Source organism: Anthonomus grandis, chromosome 4, assembly GCF_022605725.1.
Source record: "Anthonomus grandis grandis chromosome 4, icAntGran1.3, whole genome shotgun sequence".
Lineage (NCBI taxonomy): Eukaryota > Metazoa > Arthropoda > Insecta > Coleoptera > Curculionidae > Anthonomus > Anthonomus grandis.
The window spans coordinates 2779181-2804932 of NC_065549.1; the positions used below are offsets into that span (position 1 = coordinate 2779181).

Sequence of the window (25752 nt, forward strand, 5' to 3'; positions counted from 1 at the left end):
ACTTTAAACAAATAGTTTTTTAACAGCATTTTGTAATAATAAGATATTTGTTTACCTCAGGAGATATTTTAGCTCTAAATAATATATTTTTCTTATGAGCCTAGAAGAAGATAAAATATTAATCTTTACAGTGATTTTCGACTAGGAGCCTTTGTGTAAATCTTAATAGAGATTTTTTTAATATTAATTATATTATCTGTATTATGATTGGTTAAATTATTCATCACTGCAGTGATTTTAATTGGAGAAAATGTCTGGTTTTCTTGTCACCTAATAAAAATGACAAAATATTCATCTCATCGGTGATTTTCGCCGAGAATATTTTAAATAAATATTTTCGTATCAGCATTGCTTAATAACAAAATATACGTTAATTTTAGCAGTGATGTTTCAACGTTAAGAAAACAGAAAACATGCAGTAATAAATTATTCATCACTGCAGTGATATTCAACTTTAAATAAATAATTTTTTCACGGCAATGTGTCATAATAAAATATCAAAAAAATGCCAATAATATTTATTTATCGCAGCCGAGATTTAGGCTGTAAATCAGTGATTTTCCAGGGTTGTCCACTGAAAGTGGTTAAAACAAAAACACAGTTTTTCTCATTATCAACTATTTAATTATCACTGCAATGATTTTCTGAAAGCCTTTCTTGTAAAAAGCCTGTTTTCCTTGTCACTGTGGCAAACTATTAATCTTAACAGTGATTTTTGGCTCGAACCCTTTAAGCAAGTCATTCTTTTTTTAACAGTTTTTTTTCACAATTTTATAAAGTAAATAGAGTATTATCTTGTGATACGTTTATATCAAAATTGACTCGTCTTGTATATGGCAAAAATATTTCAAGGTGAGATCGATAATTAAGCCGTAATAGTCAAGAGAGCGTCCAGTAGCAACTAAAAAGAAAAAAACAATTAATTGAGGAAACAATAAAGAAACTCATAGGGAAGCTTAACAGAATTTAGGAACGCTTGAATAAATGTGGAAATAATTCTTTTAAAGCAGCATTTTCGATAATTTTGTTCAATTAAATATTTTTTTTTTAATTATTTACAGGTAGTAAGAAATTCCAGGCAATTGAATGATCAATTCCTATATCCTCGATATTAAAGGACGTTTTTTTTTAAAATTATTTGATAAATGCCAATATTACCTTTTTTTTTAAATTTATTAGTCCAGTTATCGTCGATTTACCTAAATTATTTTAACATTAATTGAGGGGCTTCCTGAACAGATTTTTTAATGCATTTCTTTATGCATATTTCTTGCATTTAATGCATATGTCATTTTTTTTTATCAGATTTAATTTTGGATCCGAAAACTCGCTCATCCTGTAGAGTTTATAAATGTTCCTCAGCAAGTGATCCTAAATTATGTACAAACACCAAAAGCGTTGCTTTACGAGAATTATTTGCACATTTATTAGGGTATTTCCTTGCCGCTGTTAAGTTTCTTCATGCGTTTCTTTAATTTCTTTATTGTTTTTTCACTTTATTTTCTTTTTCTCTAAGAAGATTTTTTCTAAAGTAAATATACTACAACTGTTCCAGGCAACTGGTCCTCGGATAGTTAAACATTTAATCTCAATAATGATTTTTAAGGTTGTCCACTGAGAGTTGATAAAGATAATAGTGGAAATGACAAACTATTTAATTACCTCTGCGGTAATTTTTCTTGTCAACTTAAAGGTGGCAAAGCATTAATCATAATTAACAAATATTTTTAAAAAAAAGTCAGTCAATACTTCTACAAAAGACATATTAAACAGACATTCACAGAATATACAGGGAATATAAATTTTTATTTTTATTAAATGAAATAAGCAAAGAACGAAGGTTTTCATTAGCATTAAATAAATTAATAAAATAGATTACGAAATCTCGAGCGAAATCATGATCTAATTCGCCGATAACTGATACGAATTTTTAATTAAAATATTCAATTTTAATTCAAATCCGACCAGTTTTGACTTAAGTAATATGGATTAGTTCTGGGTATAAAAGCCGACGAAGGCACCCGAAGGACCATCAGTTGATTACCCCCGATCAACATGAAAACATTTGTAAGTAAACCAAAACTAACATAAGATTGTTCAATTATTAACGTCAAAATCTATTAACTATTGCTCAAAACTTAAAATCGGAAACCCGTTTGAGATATAAGGCACTTTACATAAATTCTATGTATTAAGGGTTTTTCAATATAAAAAAATTATTCAGATGGTTTAAATTGCTTTAATTGAACCTCTTTTAAAGTATGCGTTATTAATATGGGGTGGTGTATAGTCTTTAGTGTTTGACCAATAAACCCACAACCACGTTATTTACTATTTTTTTGTTTCAGTTGAAATGTCTCATTTACCTGGAATTCCAGGATTTTTTTTTCGAATATCAGGACGTGGGTTCAATTGTCTAAAATTCTTGACTCTTGATGTTATTTTATTTGTAATTCCAGGCAGTTGTGATTCTCGAAATTGGTTTCAACTGCCTGGAATTCTTAATTCCATATTTTGTTTTGATTTATTCTTTAATTCCAGGCATTTAAGTCGGGCAAACTGTTTTAATTGCTTGGAATTCCATTTTTTTTTTAATTCCAGGCATTTGAGGTTATTTTAGGACAAAGGTTCAATTGTCTAAAATTCTTGACTCTTGATGTTATTTTATTTGTAATTCCAGGCAGTTGTGATTCTCGAAATTGGTTTCAACTGCCTGGAATTCTTAAATCCATATTTTGTTTTGATTTATTCTTTAATTCCAGGTATTTAAGTCGGGCAAACTGTTTTAATTGCTTGGAATTCCATTTTTTTTTTAATTCCAGGCATTTGAGGTTATTTCAGGATAAGGGTTAAATTGTCTAAAATTCTTGATTCATGATGTTATTTTATTTGTAATTCTCAAAATTGGTTCCAACTGCCTGGAATTCTTAATTCCTGATTTTGTTTTAATTTATTCTTTAATTCTAGGCATTTGAGTCGGGCAAACTGTTTTAATTGCCTGGAATTCTATTTTTTTTTTAATTCCAGGCATTTGAGGTTATTTTAGGACAAAGGTTCAATTGTCTAAAATTCTTGACTCTTGATGTTATTTTATTTGTAATTCCAGGCAGTTGTGATTCTCGAAATTGGTTTCAACTGCCTGGAATTTTTAATTTCTGATTTTGTTTTGATTTATTCTTTCATTCCAGACATTTGAGTCGGGCAAACTATTTTAATTGCCTGAAATTCAATTTTTTTTTAATTCCAGGCAGTTGTAATTCTCGAAATTGGTTCCAACTGCCTGGAATTCTTAATTCCTGATTTTGTTTTGATTTTTTTTTAATTCCAGGCATTTGAGGTTATTTTAGGACAAAGATTCAATTGTCTAAAATTCTTGATTCATGATGTTATTTTATTTGTAATTCTAGGCAGTTGTGATTCTCTAAATTAGTTCCAACTGCCTGGAATTTTTAATTCCTGATTTTGTTTTAATTTATTCTTTAATTCCAGGCATTTGAGTCGGGCAAACTGTTTTAATTGCCTGGAATTCCATTTTTTTTTAATTCCAGGCATTTGAGGTTATTTCTGGACAAGGGTTCCATTGTTTAAAATTCTTAATCTATGATGTTATTTTATTTGTAATTCCAGGCAGTTGTGATTCTCGAAATTGGTTTCAACTGCTTGGAATTCTTGATTCATGATTTTGTTTTATTTATTTCTTTGATTCCAGGCAACTAAGCCAACCTTCAATTGCCCGGAATTCTAAGATTTTCTTTTTAATTCCAGGCATTTGAGGTTATTATAGGACAAGGGTTCAATCGTCTAAAATTCTTGATTCATCATGTTATGTTATTTGTAATTCCAGACAGTTGTAATTCTCGAAATTGGTTTCAACTGTCTGAAATTCTTAATTCCTGATTTTGTTTTGTTTTATTCTTTCATTCCAGGCATTTGAGTCGGGTAAACTATTTTAATTGCCTGGAATTCCATTTTTTTTAGTTCTAGGCATTTGAGGTTATTTCAGGACAAGGGTTCAATTGTCTAAAGTTCTTGATTTAGGATGTTATTTTATTTGTAATTCCAGGCAGTTGTAATTCTCGGACTTAGTCCCAGCTGCCTGAAATTTTTGATCCATGATTTTGTTTTATTTATTCTTTGACTTTAGGTAGTTGAGTCAGCCGAATTGTCTAAATTGTCTGGAATTCCAGATTTTTTTTTTTTAATTAGGTGTATTTGAGGTTTTTCCAGGGTAAAGGTTCAATTGTTAAAAATTCTATATCCATGATGTTATTTTATTTGTAATTTCAGGCAGTTAAGGCAATTTTCGAACGTGGTCTCAATTGCCTGGAATTCTTGATCCATGATTTTATTTTATTTTATTTTATTCTTTAATTCCAGGCATTTGAGTCGGGCAAACTGTTTAATTGCCTGGAATTCCATTTTTTTTTAATTCCAGGCATTTGAGATTATTTCAGGACAAGGGTTCAATTGTCTAAAATTTTTGATTCAGGATGTTATTTTATTTGTAATTCCAGGCAGTTGTGATTTTCGAAATTGGTTTCAACTGCCTGGAATTCTTAATTCCATATTTTGTTTTGATGTATTCTTTAATTCCAGGCATTTGAATCGGGTAAACTGTTTAATTGCCTAGAATTCCATTTTTTTTTTCAATTCCAGGCATTTGAGGTTATTTCAGGACAAGGGTTCAATTGTCTAAAATTCTTGATTTATGATGTTATTTTATTTGTAATTCCAGGCAGTTGTAATTTTCGGACTTGGTCCCCCAGCTGCCTGGAATTCTTGATACATGATTTTGTTTTAATTCATTCTTTGATTCTAGGTAGTTGAGTCAGCCGAACTGTCTCGATTGCCTGAAATTCCAAAATTCTTTTTTTATTCGAGGCATTTGAAGTTATTCCAGGACACCGGTTCCATTGTTTAAAATTCTTGATTCAGGATGTTATTTTATTTGTAATTACAGGCAGTTGTAATTCTCGAAATTGGTTTCAACTGCCTGGAATTCTTAATTCCTGATTTTGTTTTGATTTATTCTTTAATTCCAAGCATTTGAGTCGGGCAAACTGTTTTAATTGCCTGGAAATCTATTTTTTTTTAATTCCAGGCATTTGAGATTATTTCAGGACAAGGGTTCAATTGTCTAAAATTTTTGATTCAGGATGTTATTTTATTTGTAATTCCAGGCAGTTGTGATTCTCGAAATTGGTTTCAACTGCTTGGAATTCTTGATTCATGATTTTGTTTTATTTATTTCTTTGATTCCAGGCAACTAAGCCAACCTTCAATTGCCCGGAATTCTAAGATTTTCTTTTTAATTCCAGGCATTTGAGGTTATTATAGGACAAGGGTTCAATCGTCTAAAATTCTTGATTCATGATGTTATTTTATTTGTAATGACAGGCAGTTGTAATTCTTAAAATTGGTTCCAACTGTCTGGAATTATTGATCTATAATTTTGTTTTAATTATATTCTTTGATTCCAGGTAACTGAGCCGGCCAAACTGTCTCTATTGCCTGATATTTCAATTTTTTTTTTTAATTCCATACGTTTGAGGTTATTCCAAGACGAGGAATCAATTGTCTAAAATTCTTGATCCATGGTGTTATTTTATTTGTAATTCCAAGCAGTTGTAATTTTCGGACTTGGCCCCAGCTGCCTGGAATTCTTGATTCTTGATTTTGTTTTGATTTATTCTTTAATTCCAGGTATTTAAGTCAGGCAAACTGTTTTAATTGCCTGGAATTTCTTTTTAATTCAAGCGTTTGAGGTTATTCCAGGACAAGGGTTCAATTGACAAAAAATCTTTATCTATGATGTTATTTTATTTGTAATTCCAGGCCGTAATATAATTATCCGACTTGTCCAACTGCCTAAAATTCTTGATAAATGATTTTGTTTTATTTTATTCTTTGATAACAGGCAGTTGAGCCAACCGAATTATCTTAATTGCCTGGAATTCCAGGTTTTCTTTTATTTCCAGACATGTCAGGTTATTCTAAGAGGGTTCAATTACCTAAAATTCTATTTTCATGATTTTTTTTATTTGTAATTCCAGACAGTTAAGGTAATTTCTGTACATGGTCTCAGCTGCCTAGAATTCTTAAAATCAAATCAAAGAATAAAACAAAATCCTGGAAAGATTCTGTCTCGATTGCCTAAAATTCCAAGATTCTTTTTTTATTCGAGGCATTGTTATTCTAGGACATAGGTTCCATTGTTTCAAATTCTCGATCTATGATGTAATTTGATGATTGTAATTTTCGGACTTGGTCCAGCTGCCTAGGATTCTTAATCCATAAGGTTGTTTTATTTAATTCTTTCATTTCAGACAACTGAGCCTAGAATTCCGGGATTTTTTTTTAATTCCAGGCATTTTTGGTTATTCCAGGTCTAGAATTCAATTCCATAAAATTTGTAATCCATGTAATTTCAGGTAGTAATGTAATCCTCGGACTTGATCCGTGATTTTGTTTTATTTAATTCTTTAATTCCAGGCATTTGCGCCAGCCGAACTGTCTCAATTGCCTGAAATTCCAGAATTGTTTTTTAATACCAGGCATTTGCGATTATTCCAGGCCTAAAATCCAATTGTCTATATCCATGATTATTTTTACTTGTTATTCCAAGCTAATTCCCGGACGTGATCCCAATTGCCTGGAATTCTTGATCTATGATGTTATTTTATTTGTAATTCCAAGCAGTTTTAATTCTCGTACGTGGTAACTGTTTGGAGTTCTTGATCCATAATTTTATTTTATTATTTTTTGATTCCAGACAACTGAATCAACCGAACTGTCTCAATTGCCTGGAATTCGAGGATTTTTTTTTAATTTCAGGTATTTCAGGTTAATCATCATTACTTGTTTACGTCATTACTTGTAAATTGGATTTGTGTTTCTCTTGTATTATTATTACTAGTTTTAGAAATCAGTAAACTTTACTAAGAATTTATTTATTTATTTATTTATAGATAAATGCAACACAGGCACACATACAGATAATATTTAGATGCTCTGTGATATATATTGTATTTTTATGAAATAAAAATGTAAAGTATGGGAATTTTTTGCAGGTACTACTTCTGGTCGTTTCGGTGGCCTTGGCAGCCGATCCCAAGGCGAAGAACCAAAAAAACAATAAACGTCAGGTAGAGTTTGGATATGGGTCTGGATTAGTGAACTCTTACTCCTTTGGTACGGCAGTTAATGGACCAGCAGCAGCCATCACCTCCTATGGAGTAGTGGGAGCTCCAAATGCCATCGGATACTCTGCTGGTCATTCCTATGGATTGGCCGTTGGTTCTACCATTGGATCCGGTCTTGGTTACTCTGCTGGTGGACTTTTATCCACTGGTCCAGCTGTAATATCTTCTTCTCCCGCTATTGTTCATCACGCTGCTCCTTCTGTAGTTGCTATTCAGCAACAACCAACTCATCAAATCGTTCAAACCCAGACTGTCCAAGTGCCAGTTCCAGTAGCTCATCCTGTAGAGAAACAAGTGGCTGTCCCTTACGCTGTTGACCGTCCAGTGCCAGTGGCTGTAGAGAAGCAAGTACCCGTGCCAGTGGACAGACCAGTACCTTACCCAGTAGAACGAACTATTCCAATAAGTTTTGAGAAACAAGTGAAGGTACCTGTCCCAGTTGACCGTCCCTACCCGGTCCATCTTGAAAAGCAAGTTCCTGTACCAGTAGACCGTCCAGTGCCGGTACACGTACCAGTAGCGCAACCCTACCCAGTCCACATCGAAAAGAATGTCCCTTATCCAGTTGAGAAGCCTGTGGTAGTCACCGTGGAACATCAGGTACCAGTAGCAGTGCCATACAAAGTAGAAGTTCCCGTGGACAACCCATACCCCGTCCACATCGAAAAACAAGTGCCATACCCAGTGTACATCAACAAACCCTACGCTGTCCCAGTTGAAAAACAAGTGGCTGTCCCATATAAAGTACCAGTGGCAGTCCATGTAGACCGTCCGTTCCCTGTAACAGTTAAAAAGAACGTTCCAGTAGTAGTAGAAAAGCCAGTACCATACGCTGTAGAAAAAAACGTTCCTTACCCAGTACACGTGGACCGTCCAGTACCAGTAACTGTCGAAAAACATGTGCCAGTAGCTATAGACCGTCCCTATCCAGTCGCAGTTGAAAAACAAGTGCAAGTACCGTACCCAGTTGAAAAAGTTGTTACTGTAGAGCGTCAAGTTCCAGTACCAGCTGTTGTGTCAACTTATGGTGCCCACCATGGACTCTTATCTGACTCTCACGACTTTGCTGGTCAACTGGCTTCAACTTCTTCCCTGGTTTCTGGATCTAATTTAATCGGGAGTGGTGGTTTGGGGGTTTCCGTGGAAACTCAACCGGCTGTACTGTTGAAATCTTATGAATTGAACGGTGGAGCTTTCGGTTTGGATGCCTTCAGATTTGCGAGGGAGTCCAAGAAGGAGGAACAGAAGAAGAAGAAGAATTAGGTTAGGTTGTTGTATTTATTATAGTATTACCTTATGTGGAATAATAAAGGACGTTAGTGGTATTTGTATTTTTTGTTTATGTTTTTTAGGAAGTGTATGAGAGGTTGAAAAACAATTGATTTTTTTTTAATAAGACAAAATGATTATTATTTGAAAACTAAGTAAGATATAATTTTGAAAATTTGTTGCCGAGTTGTCTGAATAAATCTACTGGAAACATGTTTTAGGATTTCTTGATAAATGTAGAGGTTATTGAGAAAAAAATATCAGAAGAAACCTTATTTTTCTTGGAAAATTTACAAAATGAGCAAACTCGAAAACTACGCAAAATACAATTTCGAAAATTTGCAACCTAATTTCCTAAATAAATCTATTGGGCGCTTTTTTTAGGGTTATTCGATAAAGGTACATGATGTCCCAAATTCGAGCCTCACCATTGGGATCTCGTAAACTAGAAGAGATACGAGGTCGGTTAAGAAAAAAATGTCGAAACCATTTTGTAAAGTAGAGAAAGTAACAATGAGAATGAGTAATTTATTTTGGTAAATCTATTCAAATAGAGTCGTAAAAAAAATAAAATAATTTGGAATTTTTGAGATTTTAAAAGGGCGTTTTAATGAGCACCAAATTGTGCAACTTTGCCTCAATTTAACCGACCTCGTATCTCTTTTAGTTTACGAGATCTCAATGGTGAGCCTCGAATTTGGGACACTCTGTACATGGCACTAAGAAAAAATATTTTTAAAAAAGAATTTCTTTTTTTGGAAAATTTATTAAATGTTCATAACTCAAAGAAACACATAAAACAGAATTATAAAAATTCGTAGAAATATTCTTTGAATAAATATATTAGACACATCTCAAAGTTTTTTGATTAATGTACAGTCAGTTGAAAAAAAATATTAATTAATTTTTGAAAATATTACAAAATGTATATAATTGTATAACTATAACTCAAAAACTACTTGAAATACAATTTTGATAATGTGAAGGCAAATTCCCTTTATAAATCAACATGAAAATAATTCTTACAAAAAAAAATGTGTACAAAAAATGTGTTTTTTTTAACTCATAAACTGTCTAAGGGAAATCTATTATACACGTGTTTAAGGGTTTTCTGATTAATGTACAACGAGTTAAAAAAAAAATTAGATTTGTTTTTTGGATTTTATTAGACACGTAATTCAAAATTTTTTGATAAATGTACAGTGAGTTGAAAAAAAATAATTTTTTTTCAACCAAAAATGTTTTTTTTTTTTTGAAAATTCACAAAATTCCTATACTTCAAAGACCGCTTAAAATACAATTTTACAAATTTGTAGGCAAATTTTTCGAATAAATGAATTAAACACGTATACTTGGATTTTTTGATAAATGTACAGTGTGTTTAGAAAAAATTAGCAAAAAAAATTACAAAAAAAAATATTTTTTTTTAGAAATTTATAACAAAATGTCTGTAACTCAACTACCACTTAAAATACAAGTAATAATATTATATAATACAATAATAAATAATACAAGTAAATTAAGTTCGTAGTAGTCGTTCGTACAAGCAGTTAACACGTATGATAGGCGATACATAGTTTTTCGCGTGTTGCAAAGGGTTAAAGTACAGTTTTTGATTAATAATTTATATCAAAAGAAGTCTTTTAAAATTTTGCATCTTTCAAGCTAAGTATTGACTTATTTTAAAATCACGGTTGCCATAGTAAAATTCAGTTTTTATTTCTCCAATTTGTGTAATAAGTATAACATAAATATAGTGCACGTACACACAGAAAAATCCCGATGGATTTTTTCACATTTTGTTGTGTAAAAAAAAATGTTTAATTTTAATACACAATTGTTAGATAATATCTCACAGTCCTGTATAAAAATTCTCAGGCATTTTGTATATGTTTTAATGTGTATATTTTATACAATTATTGCATATTAAATTAATACACCATAAGTGGATATTAATTATTAAGATAATGTGTATAAATATTCCACATTTTTTTTTTTTAATTCAATGCAGTTTGGTAAAAAATCTAATAACCAAGTATATTTTTACTACAATTTTTAATTATTTTTTTATTCTGGCTTGTGTTGATTTTATTTACAATTGTGTAGAATAAAAACGATTCTTGCTAATAGCCCTTCACAATTATAGAATTTTAAACTATGTATTGTGTAGTTATAATACACAATTGTGTATAAAGGAGGACGCGCCCGACGCCCTTGCCTTTGCCGCTAGAACTTCGTTGTTAGCGTCAATGTTGCCAGATTCAATATTAAACAGTTGTAAAGGTATGCATCAAAATTTGCAGTCGATTTAAAGTTGTTAATTGAAAATGATTTAATAGGATATTTAAAAATAAGCCCAATCAGCATAAGTTCTTATTTTATTTATTTAAATAATATCGTGATAATAACACGCGTAAGGAAAAAGGAAACGTAAATTTTTAATTGGCGGTGTAATCTTTAAGATACATTTGATGGCAGCATTGCTATAATTCCCAGTGCCACAGGTGGTCAACTGTTCATTCTTCAGTCCTTCAATCAATCGGCCGGCATTAATTTGTTTTAAGGTTTTTTCGTTTCGTTAAGTGTTAAAATTGCATAAGAAAAAAATGGATATATTCGTTGAAGATAAACTTAAGGAGTGGGGTTTATTGGACCAACTCCAGGAGCAGTTTGTAGGTAGGTAATTAGGTAAGCACCATATTTTTTTTGCATTTATTGGATAACTTGGAATTTACTGGATATTTTGATGTTTAGACAGGTAGCTGGTACCTATTTAGTTTTTCAGTGATAACTGATAACTTTACAGTAGAATAGATAAGTAGGTATACTTACTTTTTTTACATCTTTTTTATCTTTGTACCTATTCAATTTTAATGTAGAGGTCGGTTAAATTTGTAACCTTTATTGCATTTGTATTTCAATTTGTATTACAAAATGGTATCTACTTAATCATAGTTTGGATATGTTACTATGGTAATTAAACTATTATCAACAAACTAAAAACCTTTTAAAATTAAATTTTAAAAATTTCTTAAAAATTACCTAGGCTATTACTATTAAAACAAATAATTAAGATTTGTTTTTATTGGATAGGAAGGAAGGCTCCTGTAGATATATCGTGTCCACCAAGATCCCCTAAACTTACATGGAGCTACAAAGGAGGCAGGAGGCAGTGTAAAATATCTATGGAAAAAACTTAGGTTTGAAACGATTGAAGAAAATATTTAATACAATTAAATAAATTGTTAAAATAAAGAAACAGCTTTTTTTTATCCTGTTTTTCCCAGGCCCACTAGAATTTACTATTACACAGATTTATGACGAAATTCTCTAAAATGTATTTTAAATTTTTAAACAATTTGTTTATTTTTTTTATACAAATATATTGATTATTTTTAAATTTTTATGAATATAAATACAAAACATTGTAATAAAAAACTCCAGTTCTTATGTTAATTTGATATACAAACCTAAAATAAGTAACCTACACTATATTTAAATTTATAAAACAATATATAGTATTATTATACACAATTTGTAATAAAATTTAATAGTTGAAATGAAAGAAAATAAAATATATTGTTAAAACAACCTACACTAACGTGTGTATTTAAAATGCACAAATTGTGTTTTTTTCCTGTACATACCATGTTAAAAAAACACTAAGAGTTTGCTTTTTTACTGAATAATTATATTAAATAAATATAAAATATTGTCGAATTTAAGTACACAAATAGTGTACTATATATACAATAAAATAAATCAAATTGATACACAATTTGTTGATTATAGAACCACAGTTGTTTAAACACAATAGCATAGAGAAATTCTACACAAATTGATTCTGTACCATTTCCAGAATCAAATTGTATGTAAAATCTATACAATTGTTGAATTTTTATTCACCTATTTTTAAGAGTGTACGTGATTATTACAGTGTTTACATTAGCGGGTTTTCTATTGTAAACAGTATTTGTCTGAACTAACTTATATTTATTTCATATACGGGGTGATTTTAAAATTCTGATTACCTAATGTAATAATGGCTGGAGGAAGTACTATGGATGACGGTGATCCAGGAAGCACACTCTTAAAAATAGGTGAATAAAAATTCAACAATTGTATAGATTTTACATACAATTTGATTCTGGAAATGGTACAGAATCAATTTATGTAGAATTTCTCTATGCTATTGTGTTTAAACAACTGTGGTTCTATAATCAACAAATTGTGTATCAATTTGATTTATTTTATTGTATATATAGTACACTATTTGTGTACTTAAATTCGACAATATTTTATATTTATTTAATATAATTGTTCAGTAAATAAGCAAACTCTTAGTGTTTTTTTAAGATGGTATGTACAGGAAAAAAACACAATTTGTGCATTTTAAATACACACGTTAGTGTAGGTTGTTTTTAGAATATATTTTATTTTCTTTCATTTCAACTATAAAATTTTATTACAAATTGTGTATATTAATACTATATATTGTTTTATAAATTTAAATATAGTGTAGGTTATTTATTATAGGTTTGTATATCAAACTAACATAAAAACTGGAGTTTTTTATTAGAATGTTTTGTATTTATATTCACAAAAATTTAAAATACATTTTAGAGAATTTTGTCATAAATCTGTGTAATAATAAATTCTAGGGCGCCTGGGAAAAACAGGATAGGTCATAATTTGATTAAAATAAAATAAGTCTTGTAAAAAATGGCAAATAAGTGAGGCCCAACGTTTGGTAAGAAAAGAAGTCATATTAGAAACATACAGATTGAATATGTATTTTCCTAATTTGACTTATTTTCCATATTGACTGTTTTTCCCAAGCACTCTAACATTTATGTTTTTATAAAAATTTTAGTTGTATAGGTAGGGTAAAAATATTCAATTGTTTTAAAGAAACATTTTTTTATTTAAATACCTTTTAAAAAAGTACATATAACCTCCACAACAAAATAAAAAAACTTTAGTAGTAGTATTACAAATACACATTAGAAACGCAAATAGGAACTTAAAATGGAAATTCTTAGTTGTAAAAACAGGATTTTAACCTAAAGGCTAATAAACACATACATTTATGTACAGGGTCATTTTTTATATTTGCGTGCCCATAAACAGGGGTAATTTAAGTGATAGAGAAAAACTTTTTATACAAAAGTTGCATACTTTTTTCCGTATTATCTTCTAGATTTGTAAAAAAAAACAAAAACGCATTGCAAAGTTATATCACTAATATTAACCCCTGTATATGGGCTCGCAAATATAAAAAATGACCCTGTACATATAATATGTATGTAGTTACTTAACATTTACAGTATATCAGGCGGGTAATTGTAACAATCATTTACTGCTATCAATTTTTTTTTAACACATGGTGTTGAAAATTGCACTTTTCATAACTTAAGGAGGCTTTAGAGCTAATTCTGTTAAAAATAGAAAAAAAAACCTCAGAAATCATTTAAAAAGTTTAAATTAAAATCACGAAATGGAAAATTGAAATATGTTTTTTCTTCATAACAGAATTAGCTTTAGATCCCTTTTAAAGTCATAAAAAGTGCCATTTTCAACACCTTATATTAAAAAAATAGTTAACAAGTATGACATTATGATACATAAACATTTTTAACATTTTATGTAGAATTTAAAAATGTGTTGACTATAGGGTGGTTCGTTTACAATAAGTAAGGTTTTGGCATGTTTACATATACCGGATTTTCATATCCCATGGAAATCAAAATGATTGTTATTTCGTTTTAAATCGCCCTTCATCAATTTATTTCAAAATCACTTAATAAAAATAAATGACACAACAAAACGAAAAAACTTAAAAGATAATAGAAATACCTAATAGGAACGTAATTAGGAACTTAACGAAAATTCTTATGTAGATACATACCTACATGTTAACAACATACAGTTTTAAGCTAAGGGTTTTATTTACAAGTACATATATGCTCCTGGAGTTGGTCCAATAAACCCCACTCCTTAAGTTTATCTTCAACGAATATATCCATATTTTTCTTATGCAATTTTAACACTTTTAACACTTAATGAAACGAAAAAACCTTAAAACAAATTAATGCCGGTCGGTTGATTGAAGGACTGAAGAATGAACAGTTGAACACCTTGGCACTGGGAATTATAGCAATGCTGCTAAATCAAAGGTATCTTAAAGATTACACCGCCAATTAAAAAAGTTACGTTTCCTTTTTCCTTGCGCGTGTTATTATCACGATATTATTTAAATAAATAAAATTAGAACTTATGCTGATTGGGCTTATTTTTAAATATCCTATTAAATCATTTTCAATTAACAACTTTAAATCGACTGCAAATTTTGATGCATACCTTTACAACTGTTTAATATTGAATGCGGCAAAGGCAAGGGCGTCGGACGCTTCCTCCTTTATACACAATTGTGTATTATAACTACACAATACATGTTTTAAAATTCTACAATTGTGAAGGGCTATTAGCAAGAATCTTTTTTAATCTACACAATTGTAAATAAAATCAACACAAGCCAGAATAAAAAATTAATTAAAAATTGTAGTAAAAATATACTTGGTTATTAGATTTTTTACCAAACTGCATTGGATTTAAAAAAAATGTAGAATATTTATACACATTATCTTAATAATTAATATCCACTTATGGTGTATTAATTTAATATGCAATAATTGTATGAAATATACACATTAAAACATATACAAAATGCCTAAGAATTTTTATACAGGACTGTGAGATATTATTTAACAATTGTGTATTAAAATTAAACATTTTTTTTACACAACAAAATGTGAAAAAATCCATCAGGATTTTTCTGTGTGCAGTGGCGGCTTTTGGGGTAGAGCCACAGTACCATGGCTCTACCTAATAAACGTTGAAAATAAAAAAAATAATTTATTTTTTAAATTTTACTTCAGTCCAAAAAAATATCTGTATATTAATATTTAATACCAATTATAAAATTAAAATACTGGAACGCAGCCAGTGCAAGATTCCGCAAATTTCGCTAATGCGGAATCGAAGACGTAGTTGTCGCGCCAGGCCCCGTATCGATGCATGTTACATCGAATAATCAGTGTTGCCAGGTCTCATGATTTATCATGAGATCTCATGATTTTGACTTACATCTCATGATATCATGATTTTGTCTAAAAATCTTAAGATTTAAAATCGTAACTCAGAATATTAGTCGTAAAAATAAAAATAAAATAAAAATAACCTAAAACTACAACTAAATGTACACATATAAATATCATAAAGCCTTAAATAATATCCGCACAGCCCTATATAAACGGGAAATACTGACGAGTATGGGGATTCCCCGAGATTCTCGGATATTTCTACGGGCTATATTTTTCACGAAGTTTTATGCATTTGCTCGTGTATTTGGTATTGTAAAGCATTATTTGTGAGTTGAAAATAATTAAAAAATATGAGTGACAGTGATTCTAGTAGTTCTAGTAGTAGTACATCCAAGAGTATATCTCTTCCAGGACCTAGCAAGAAAAGAAAGGTTTATAAGCAAAATTTTAAAAAGGAATGGAAAAATATACCGGGTTTGCAATGGATCGAGAACAGCAGAAAGGGGACAGGCTTTGCCTGGTAGGTATTTATGATATTTTAAGTTAAGGTACTTTCTGTAAAAATAAGTGCAATTTGGATTTATTGAGTACAAAATCTAAATTCACTTATAATAATGTTAAATCGAGAATTAAATGATAATATGAGTTACTGAATCGTAACTAATTAAAATTTGCTTTAATGCGGATATATATAATTTAAGGCGAACAAAACTTTTATTTTAATGGAGGTAAACGTTTTTTTTTTTTAATTTAAGGTGCGATTACTGTAAATGTGATGTTAAGGTATCTGCAGGGAAAACCCAACTAGTAAAACATTCTGAGACTGAAAAGCATGTTAAAGCTTTGCAGAGAGCATCAATGGGCAAGCAAAGTCAAGTAAAAATAAGTCAAATGTTTGCAGAAAGTTCTAAAAAAATAAGCATTGAAGAAAAAGCGAAAGAAGGAATTATAAGAACTGCGGGGTTTCTAGCCGAACATAATCTCCCTATGAATTTGATGGAGCATTTCATCGATTATCTCAATGCTGTAGGCACTGATTCAGATATTGTCAAACAAATGAAATGTAAACGAACAAAGATGTCAAGAGTTTTACAAAAAGTTACAGGCTTGTCTCAAGAATCTTGGCTACTTGGCCTAATGAGGGATAGTAAATTTAGCATTATCATAGATGAGTCTACTGATAACTCGTGCACCAAACATTTATGTTTAGTTGTAAGAATGTGCATTAATTTTGACATTAAAGACAACTTTTTGGCGTTAATCCCAGTAGTAGAGACCACAGGGGCTGCACTTTATGAAATTTTAATCAACTTCCTTACCGAAAATGGTGTTCCATATAAGTCAAACTTTATTGGCTTTGCTTCAGATGGAGCGAGCAACATGGTTGGCGTTAATAATTCTGTGGTCAGTCGATTGCGAGAAAATATTCCAGGTATATTCATAATGAAATGCATATGCCATAGCTTTCATTTGTGTGCATCATATGCATGGCACAAGTTGCCTGAGGAAGTGGAACAATTTGCGAGAGAAGTAAGCTATACGCTAATAAAATAAATGTATACTTAATTAAAAAATATAATTTTTTACAGGTATATAACTATTTTTCAAATAGTCCGAAGAGAGTGGAAGAATATAAGGAATTCCAGGAATTTGCAAATGTCTCAATATCGAAGATTTTACATCCTAGCCAGACACGTTGGTTATCTCTGGAATGCGTGGTTAAAAGGCTTCTTAATCAATATGAAGCTTTGAGGTTGTATTTCGTAGATCAGGCGTCTCTTAAAATCAGTCAAGCAAATATTATTTTAGAAAAACTAAACACGCCCGAAAATAAATTATACTTATCATTTTTATCGCATGTACTACCTATTTTTAATAGCTTAAACAAATTAATGCAAAGCGAATCGCCCAAAATTCACGTTATTTATAAAGAGGTTGCTAGAACAGTTAAAACAATTTTAGATTATTATATTAAGGACGAATATCTAAATGCCAACATTGAAAATATAGATTTTAAAGACCCTAGACTTTTTTTAAATTTAAATGACATGTACTTTTCTGCCCACATAAACTCTGCCGATCTGGAGAAAAACCGACTCGACATGGTAAAATTAAGATGTCTAGACTTTTATATTGAGAGTGTGGAGCAAATATTGTCAAGATTTCCACTTAAAAACTCTGTGTTTCAGAAATTAGAATTTCTAGATCCTGAGGTAGTTAAATCAAGAAAAATCAGGTCTATAAGTAATGTTTCTATGTTGTTTCAAAATTTAATTCCTGCTGATATGCAAGTTATTGACAATGAATGGTTGTTACTTAGAAATTATGAAATTAATTTTACCTGGAAAGGTATTTGCGATTTTTGGGGTAAAATTGCTAAGATTAAATGTGTGGAAAATACAGAATCCCGGTTTCCCAATTTAAGTAATTTTGTGTTTAATTTATTAACTTTGCCGCATTCCAGTGCTAACGTAGAGAGGGTGTTTAGTCAGATAAATTTAAACAAAACAAAACAGAGAAATCGGTTGAAAACTCCTATGATAGCTGCTATACTGCACACCAAAAGTTTAGTGGGCAGAGAAAACCGTATTTGTTCAAATTTTCCAATAGGAAAAGATTTGCTTAAAAAATTAAATAAACAAATTTATGATTCCGATGAGTCAGAATAAAATAACGGATATTTCGGATTTTTGTTTTTCAGTTATTTACTTTAAGATTATGTACGTTTGTTTACTTTAACATATAATTTTATGTTTTTATTTAAATTTGTTAATAAAAAAGTAGATATTTTGGTACTTGTATCTTTATTTCATCAAAAAAATATTTTAATAAAAATAATGTATGTTTTTTTTTAAATAAGGCTTAAAACGCCATCTCATGATTTTTTTTCCAAAACTCATGATTTTTGGTTACATTTTTCATGATTTCATTTTATTTCACCTGGCAACACTGCGAATAATCACAGCAAATGTCCTTAAAACAACGTGGTGCTACGGCAAATTAAATAATTTTGGGCCAGGCTCCAAACCAATAGAATCTTTTCTAGCAAAACGTGCGTGATACTGTTTGTTTTGATTATTCATAGGGCGTTCGGCGTTCGTGGTTCCGTAGAGATCTTTTATTTTATTTGGCTGGCGTTTTCGGCTTTGTTGGTGTTTTTTATTTTTATTAAATATTAAAAACAATGAATAAAATTAGTTTTTTAAAAGCAAATCCATTTCCAAATTAGATCAAGGTTTGGCCCTACCTCCCTGAACTGTCACGAGCCGCCACTGCCAGGAAGTAATTGTGCTAAATGTAATTTAGTATTTGATGACATTAAGTCGATAATACAATGTACCAGGTGTTCTAAGTATTATCATGGAAAGTGTGTTAATGTTGACATGCGCGGTTTTCATTTGAGAAAATCGACATGGAAATGTGAATCGTGTGATCCCTCTGCATTTAGTGATGGTGCATACAAAACAGAGCGCGCTAGGAAAAGAAGTCGAACAGATGACATTCTTATTGATTTAGATGATGTAGGAGATATTATGGCCACCTTGCAGCTCTTAGCCAGTAAAACTAACGAGTTAAATCAAAAAGTCGATCTCCTGTTAAACGAAAACCAAAATTTGAAACGTGAAATTGCCAGCCTGAAGGAATGTAAGCCGTCAACAGCCCCATCAAGTGTGAACTCCAAGTTGTCATATGCTGCAGCAATAGGCACCAAAAGTAAAGCAAAAGTGTCCGGAGAAAGACGTAAAGCAAGTGAAGGAGGATTTGAGAAAGAAAGTCAATCCTACTGTTATTGGAGCCGGTTTATCGCTAGGAAAAGCAACTAAAACTGGCGGCGTTATCATTAAGTGTGGCAATGAGAAGGAGCTAACTTCGATTCAGTCGCAGATCGAGAATAACATGGGTGACAACTACAGTGTTGAGGTACCGAAACTTTTAGAGCACATGATTAAGGTGGTAAGCATTAATGAGTCTAAGTACAACCTATCAGATAATGAAATTTTGGCCAAAATAATGTTCCAGAATCTCTAAAAATTCAAATTGTGAGAAAAACTAAAATCATAAGCAAATAGTTCAATATGATCTTGGAAGTTGATGCTACCTCGTATGCAGTGTTTATTGAAAAGGAGAAGATGAACATTGGTTGGAACCGTTGTCCTGTCTTCAACGAATATGGTATCCGAAGTTGTTTCAAGTGCTGTCGACATGGTCATTTACTGAAAGAGTGTAAAGAAAATAAAGTGTGTGCAAAGTGTAGTGGATCCCATGATGTTAAAGAATGTAATGTAGGTAGCGTTAAGTGTATCAATTGTGTAGTATCTAATGAAAAGTATGGTCTTAGGCTAAACGTCAATACGTTTCTTGGGATGTAACTAGTTGTGATTCATATAAGCGAATTGAAGAGTTACGAAGGAATAAATATATTAAGTAGCAATTAAACCTAAATATTGCACTTAACACTAACATTGTTTATTTTAATTGCCAATGTTATCTAAACAACAAAGATAACATTATTTTACTAGTAAATGACTGGAGGCCTAAGATCTGAAGTGAGACTCACGTAACGCCGGTTATTGAACCATGTGAGTTGATTATTGATGGGTACAATTTGGAGCAAAGCACTAGTAACAACAGTAGAACAGGTGGGGTCTTGGCCCTTATTAGAAACGATATTAGATATAAGGTGCGGTCTGTATTGTCTATTGATGATTATGTCTGGTTGTGTCTGTCTGTCTGGACTGTCTTTTGAGCTATCTATGGGTGGAGGTAAATATTTGTACTCTGTTTTGTACCATTCGCCTCAGAAACAAGATGCCAAATTTATAGAGTTTTTTGGGGGATACTAAAGCAAGTTAGTGGATTTAATGGCACTAACATTATTCTTGGGGATTTTAATTTTGATTTATACCAATGGGTTTAGTCAAATAATTAAGACTCCAACTAGAATAGTCCAAAGAAGTCAGACTCTGATCGATTATTTAATTTCAAATCACAAATCTCTTTCGCATAAAGTCCATCAAACTCCTAAAATCACTGACTATTCTATTATATCAATTTCTATGGATCACTCGAAGGAACAGCCAATGGATATAGTAAGATATTCTAGGTCTTTTAAAAACTACAAATGCCATAAACTTCAGGAAGAACTGCTTACATGCAATTGGAATAGAAATAGTTCAGATGTTGACTTACTAGCTAATACTTTTGTCACAGATATTAGAACAATTCTTGACACTATGTGCCCAAAGATTAAAATTGTACAAAAACAGAAATATGCCAATAAAAAATGGATAACTCAAGATATAAGGGAGCAAATGCAGGAAAGGGATCGATTATATAAAAAGGCTGCCATTGAAAATAACGACAACATTTGGAATGAATATAAGGCTATATGAAATAACATAGTAAGCAAGATAAGTAGAAAAGGATAGATTTTTTGCGAATACCATAGATCTAAATAAAAATAATCAAAAAGAACTCTGGAAAAATCTGAAGACGCTTTTGCCAGGAAAAAAACCAAAACATGCATAGTCCGCCAAAATCATGTGCGGCGTTTAAATCGGTATATTGAGGTTGGAAGAAGACATTTTGAACAATTGTTATTATGGTATCATGTACAAAAGGTAAAAATAAATGCAGCAGATCCTATTTAGGTAATTAATGTTTTTTATAAATTTTAATGCGTCTTAGGGCCGTAGTGGCGTAGTGACACATTTCCGAACATGGGTTCCTATACTTAAATGGATTCTACTGTTGCACTGAACAACCCCTAGAAGTTTGATCCCATAGTTCTGAAACACCCTGTATAAATAACACTAGAAGTCTTAATTTTGTTGCTACGTTGCTAGCGCCACGAAAAATGTGAAATGTTCACGCGGTTTCCGAGCATGTTTACATCGCAAGACTTAAACTTAACAAGCAGTAAATTCGCATGGAAATATGAATAAGTTTCTTAACAAAAGAAAGAGGATTAAAGTTGCCATGTAAACTGAGTCAGAAGGTACGTCAGTTTTGGTACTCTTAGCTCTTGCTACATAGCAGCAAAAAATCTTAAAATTCAAGGCTTGTAATATTATTACACTGTGTGTGTTAAACTATAGGAGGAAAAAAAATTTTGCAAAAAAATTATTTAACACTTCTCAAGTAAATTGACTTAATACCTATTTCAGTATTTTGTTCTAAAAATACAGGACGTTGAAAATGACTGGTTTTTATAACGGTATACAAAACAATAAATACGAGAATAGTAGTAATCAAATTGAATATATATAAAGAATGTTTACTAAGTAATTAATTTTAAAAAAATTATTGTGATCGAAAACAACTAAAAAAAAAATTAATTGCATTTAACTTTACGATAAAAAATATGCCTCAAAATCCTTATAATTGCAAATAAAATTCAAATAAAAAATAATATTGAGGCATTGTTGATTCTCACAATTAACCTGATATTTTTCTCTCAAAAATTTACCAAAATATGTTTCGTACAAATTTTTCAATTATACAGTTTAATTTCTAATTACCCTTATAAGCTCGAGAAATTCTTCCTCTAGTGAGGAAAAAAAGTACCTGCTAAAGTAGTAAAACTGTGCCTAATTGCCGCATCAAAACGAAAGATTTAATGGACGTGTGACGGTTATTTTTGTTTTATGTCATCAGAAATAAACGAGGGTTGACGTATGAGAAGAAGTAGGAGGAGGGCTGAGGGGGGGCGAAAAGGGCCCGTTTCCTGTTTCTGTGTGGTGCCAAGCTGTCTGGTCCCAACCACGTCTGTCTTTTGTTTTCTTTAGAAACGGTTTTAACATATTGAACGATCAGATATATGGGGAAGAATTTAAATAGATAATTAATGGCCAGCCACCATTTTGTTTTTTTTTTAATTGTAAGGCCCCAGTTTGATTATGAGAAAATTTCGTTGGTTTGAGTGTGTCTACTGCAAAAACGTGCTGTAAAATATCTCCCGTCGATTTTTTACTTGAGTCTGCTTCTTTGATGCATAGATCTAACAACCGAAGCATTACATGATGGTAAATAAACATGTATAAATTTTTTTGGTTGAATTTCAACTATAAATATCGGATAAGATTTCCGCATGATACACGTTAAGGAATTTAATAATATGCTTATGTTTTATTCACGTTATAGATTTTTTTTATCACCTATAATTTTGGTAAAAAGCATTTTTTTCTCAGGCAATTATTTTTTGCAAAAAAACAATTTTTTTTTATTAAACCTACCATTACCCCCCCACCCACCCCACAAAACTTATCAGTTAAAAATTGTTTTCAAAAGTCACTGTTTTCCAAAATAATACGCATGAGTAACAGCGAGTTTTGTCGTTAATATCTAATCTAATAACACAGTTTGTTTATTTAAATTTGATATAATTATGTATACGTATATTAATAAATATTTAATACAAAAACAGTACTATTAGATTGGATATTATTGACGAAAAACGGTGATTTTTCAAAAGAATTTCTTAGTAGGTAAATGTTTGGGGTGGGTGGGGACGGTAAGGGTTGTATTGATGAAAAACAATGTTTTTGCAGAAAAAATATATTCAATATTTAATTTAATAACACTGTTTAATTAAATTTCATAAATATATAAGTATTTAGTTATTATTAAATTGTACATTGTGGGCGAAAAACAGTGATTTTTCAGAAGAATTTCATCAAATATTTGAGTTGTGGTAATCGAGTTTAAAAAGGAGATATGTAAATTCCGTGTTATTTTTTTTAAATGCCGAAATGTTCTCCCTTTTATAAACAGAATCGTATATGATATCCGTATATTTTACAGTTTCATGAATATATCTTGACTATATACCGAAACCAAAAATTTACTAAAAAATCGTTAAAAATATATATTTAACAAATATGATGTGTTTCTTGGGAAGTATTCAATTAATAAATGCGTATTTCACTCGTTCATCAATTACTATTAAATTTTTAATACCCACAATTCTATCATGTATATACCACAGTAAGGAGATATTTATTTAACCATCTTCCACTGATGTTTAAAAAGACTATATCTTATTAATTATTATGATAAAAGTTAAGAAATGTATGTGAGATTGAGAAAACTTATTGATAAATAATTTAAGTATTGCATATTTTATGTTAATGCTTCTTTACTGAGATGTGGATGTAAATATTAATAAAAAAAAATTGTTTGGTTTCCATTAGAGTGTATTTTTGTTGTTTTCTTTTACTGGGTAATCCAATATTTTTATGATAGCGTGTGTTTCTACACAATAAAGCCTTATTATTTAAGTTAAAACAGATCAACTTATATAGAGCATATTTCACTAGTTGAGTTTTCCCTTTAAAGGGTGAGATAAACTCCCTTCTTATAAAACAGCCCAGGGGCTTGTTTATGGTAAAGTTTCCATAAACTTCGAGAAACTTTCTCGAAAGATACACACAGTCTCCCATAGTAAATTTATTGAAAATGGAAATTCGCTTTATAGTTAAATTTGAAAAATGTTCAGATGCCAGAATGTCTGTGCCCAACAAAACATGTGGTCTTGCCTTAACGACCTTACGTACGTGCTTCTCGTGGTATTTTGGGCCCATTGTGAAACTGAATATTATTTTAAAGAAGAATTTTCGAAGTTTTCCCAGAAACCATTAATCAAAGAATCTTTCGGTATTTTTTCGGTAATTCGATCTTTTTTTTTCTGTTAGGTGGCAATTGTTTTTGCCGAAAAAAAACGGAAGTGTTTTGTTTAACGGGTGGGTGGGGTCCGGTTTTATGACGGAAGTAGGTTGCTCGCTGTTTTGACCATATACAGGGTGTTTTTTATATATTGCGACAAAATTCAGGAACGTGTTCTTTGGACAAAAATTCACAAAAAAGTTCCTATAAACATAGGTCGTAAACCTTTTAGATTTTGAGCTACAGGGTGATAAAGTTTTAACAAAAAAATGTTTTTTTTTTTCGATAACTTAAATACCCCTGTAGATATTTGTCCAAAGATTGGTATGCAGGGTCTGTGTATCCAGAGCCATTTACCAACATACTTTTAACATTTTTATGTTCTCCAGTTGCATGTGTGCGGGTTTTCCGCTGAATACTTTTAAAAAGAAAAATGGTACGCCACTGGTTTTTCTTGTACTTATTAAAAAATATTTTTAAATTCCCCGTTTTATTTGCAATATTTTTGATCCCTTGGACTTTGTCCGTTAGATGCACGGTTTTCGCACAAAAAATTAAAAAACATTTTTCTACTTTGACTGATCGCTAAAATGTATTTTTTCTATGATCGTTATAAAAAGTAAGTTTTTTTTAAAATTTTATTTAAAATTTCATTGTAGTTCATAATATGTCTTTTTATGTAACATGTTAAAAAAGTGACATATGAGTAACGTCTTAATATTTCACGCTTCCAAAATCGCGAAGTAGCCTGTGAACATAATTTTTTTTAACGTAACTACCGACAACGATAATCACATTCTTGTTTAAGAGTTTAATCTTTTTACCACATTCTTCCTCTGCCCTCGATAAAGTTGATATTTGTAAGATTTTGTGATATTTTAAATTTTAAATCATAGTCACTGTCCGTCAGTTGGCAAGATTAATTTGTTAAAAAAATGGCTAACAATAATTACCCGAATCGTGTTATCCCTCATCACTCCATGTTTACGCGTTTACACCAACGTCTAAGTAAAACCGGCAGCAACTCCTCAAATGGAAGAACAGGTGCTCAATGAATTCGAGGAAGATCTCACCACAAGCACTAGGAAAATTGCTCAGACGGTACACATTAGTAACTTTACAGTTTGGAATATTCTTAAAAGAAACCTTTTATACCCGTATCATATTCAGCGGGTGCAGGCACGGCTTTGTGTCGTTGGATGCAAGAACGCATAAGGCAAGATGCACCGTTTATAAGAAAAATACTTTTCACCGATGAGGCTAATTTCTCCAGGGACGCAATTATGAACTTCCACAATAACCACATATGGCATTATGAGAACCCACATGCTGTGGCAGAAAACCGTCATCAGCACCAGTTTTCACTTAATGTATGGGTCGGCATTATTGAAAACTTTCTCATCGGTCCATTTTTTTTACCAGCAAGGTTGACTGGACAAGTGTATCAAGAATTTTTTGAAAATGAATTACCAGCGATGCTAGAAGATGTCCCCATTCAGCTGAGACAGCAAAAG

General features: G+C 31.0%; 1 protein-coding gene and 1 long non-coding RNA gene across 2 annotated transcripts; both read left to right on the forward strand.

Annotated features, from left to right (window-relative positions):
* Positions 1-2023: 2023 nt before the first annotated feature.
* Positions 2024-8533, forward strand: LOC126735087 (sine oculis-binding protein homolog). The gene is made up of 2 exons (XM_050438985.1): positions 2024-2067; positions 7071-8533. Exons 1-2 carry the CDS (start codon positions 2056-2058, stop codon positions 8463-8465), a joined length of 1407 nt encoding a protein of 468 aa, XP_050294942.1. The 5' UTR covers positions 2024-2055; the 3' UTR covers positions 8466-8533.
* Positions 8534-17065: 8532 nt separating this feature from the next.
* LOC126735149 (uncharacterized) lies at positions 17066-18369 on the forward strand. Its single transcript, XR_007660337.1, has 2 exons — positions 17066-17104; positions 17164-18369. It is a non-coding gene; the product is annotated as an uncharacterized LOC126735149 (long non-coding RNA).
* Positions 18370-25752: the final 7383 nt, after the last annotated feature.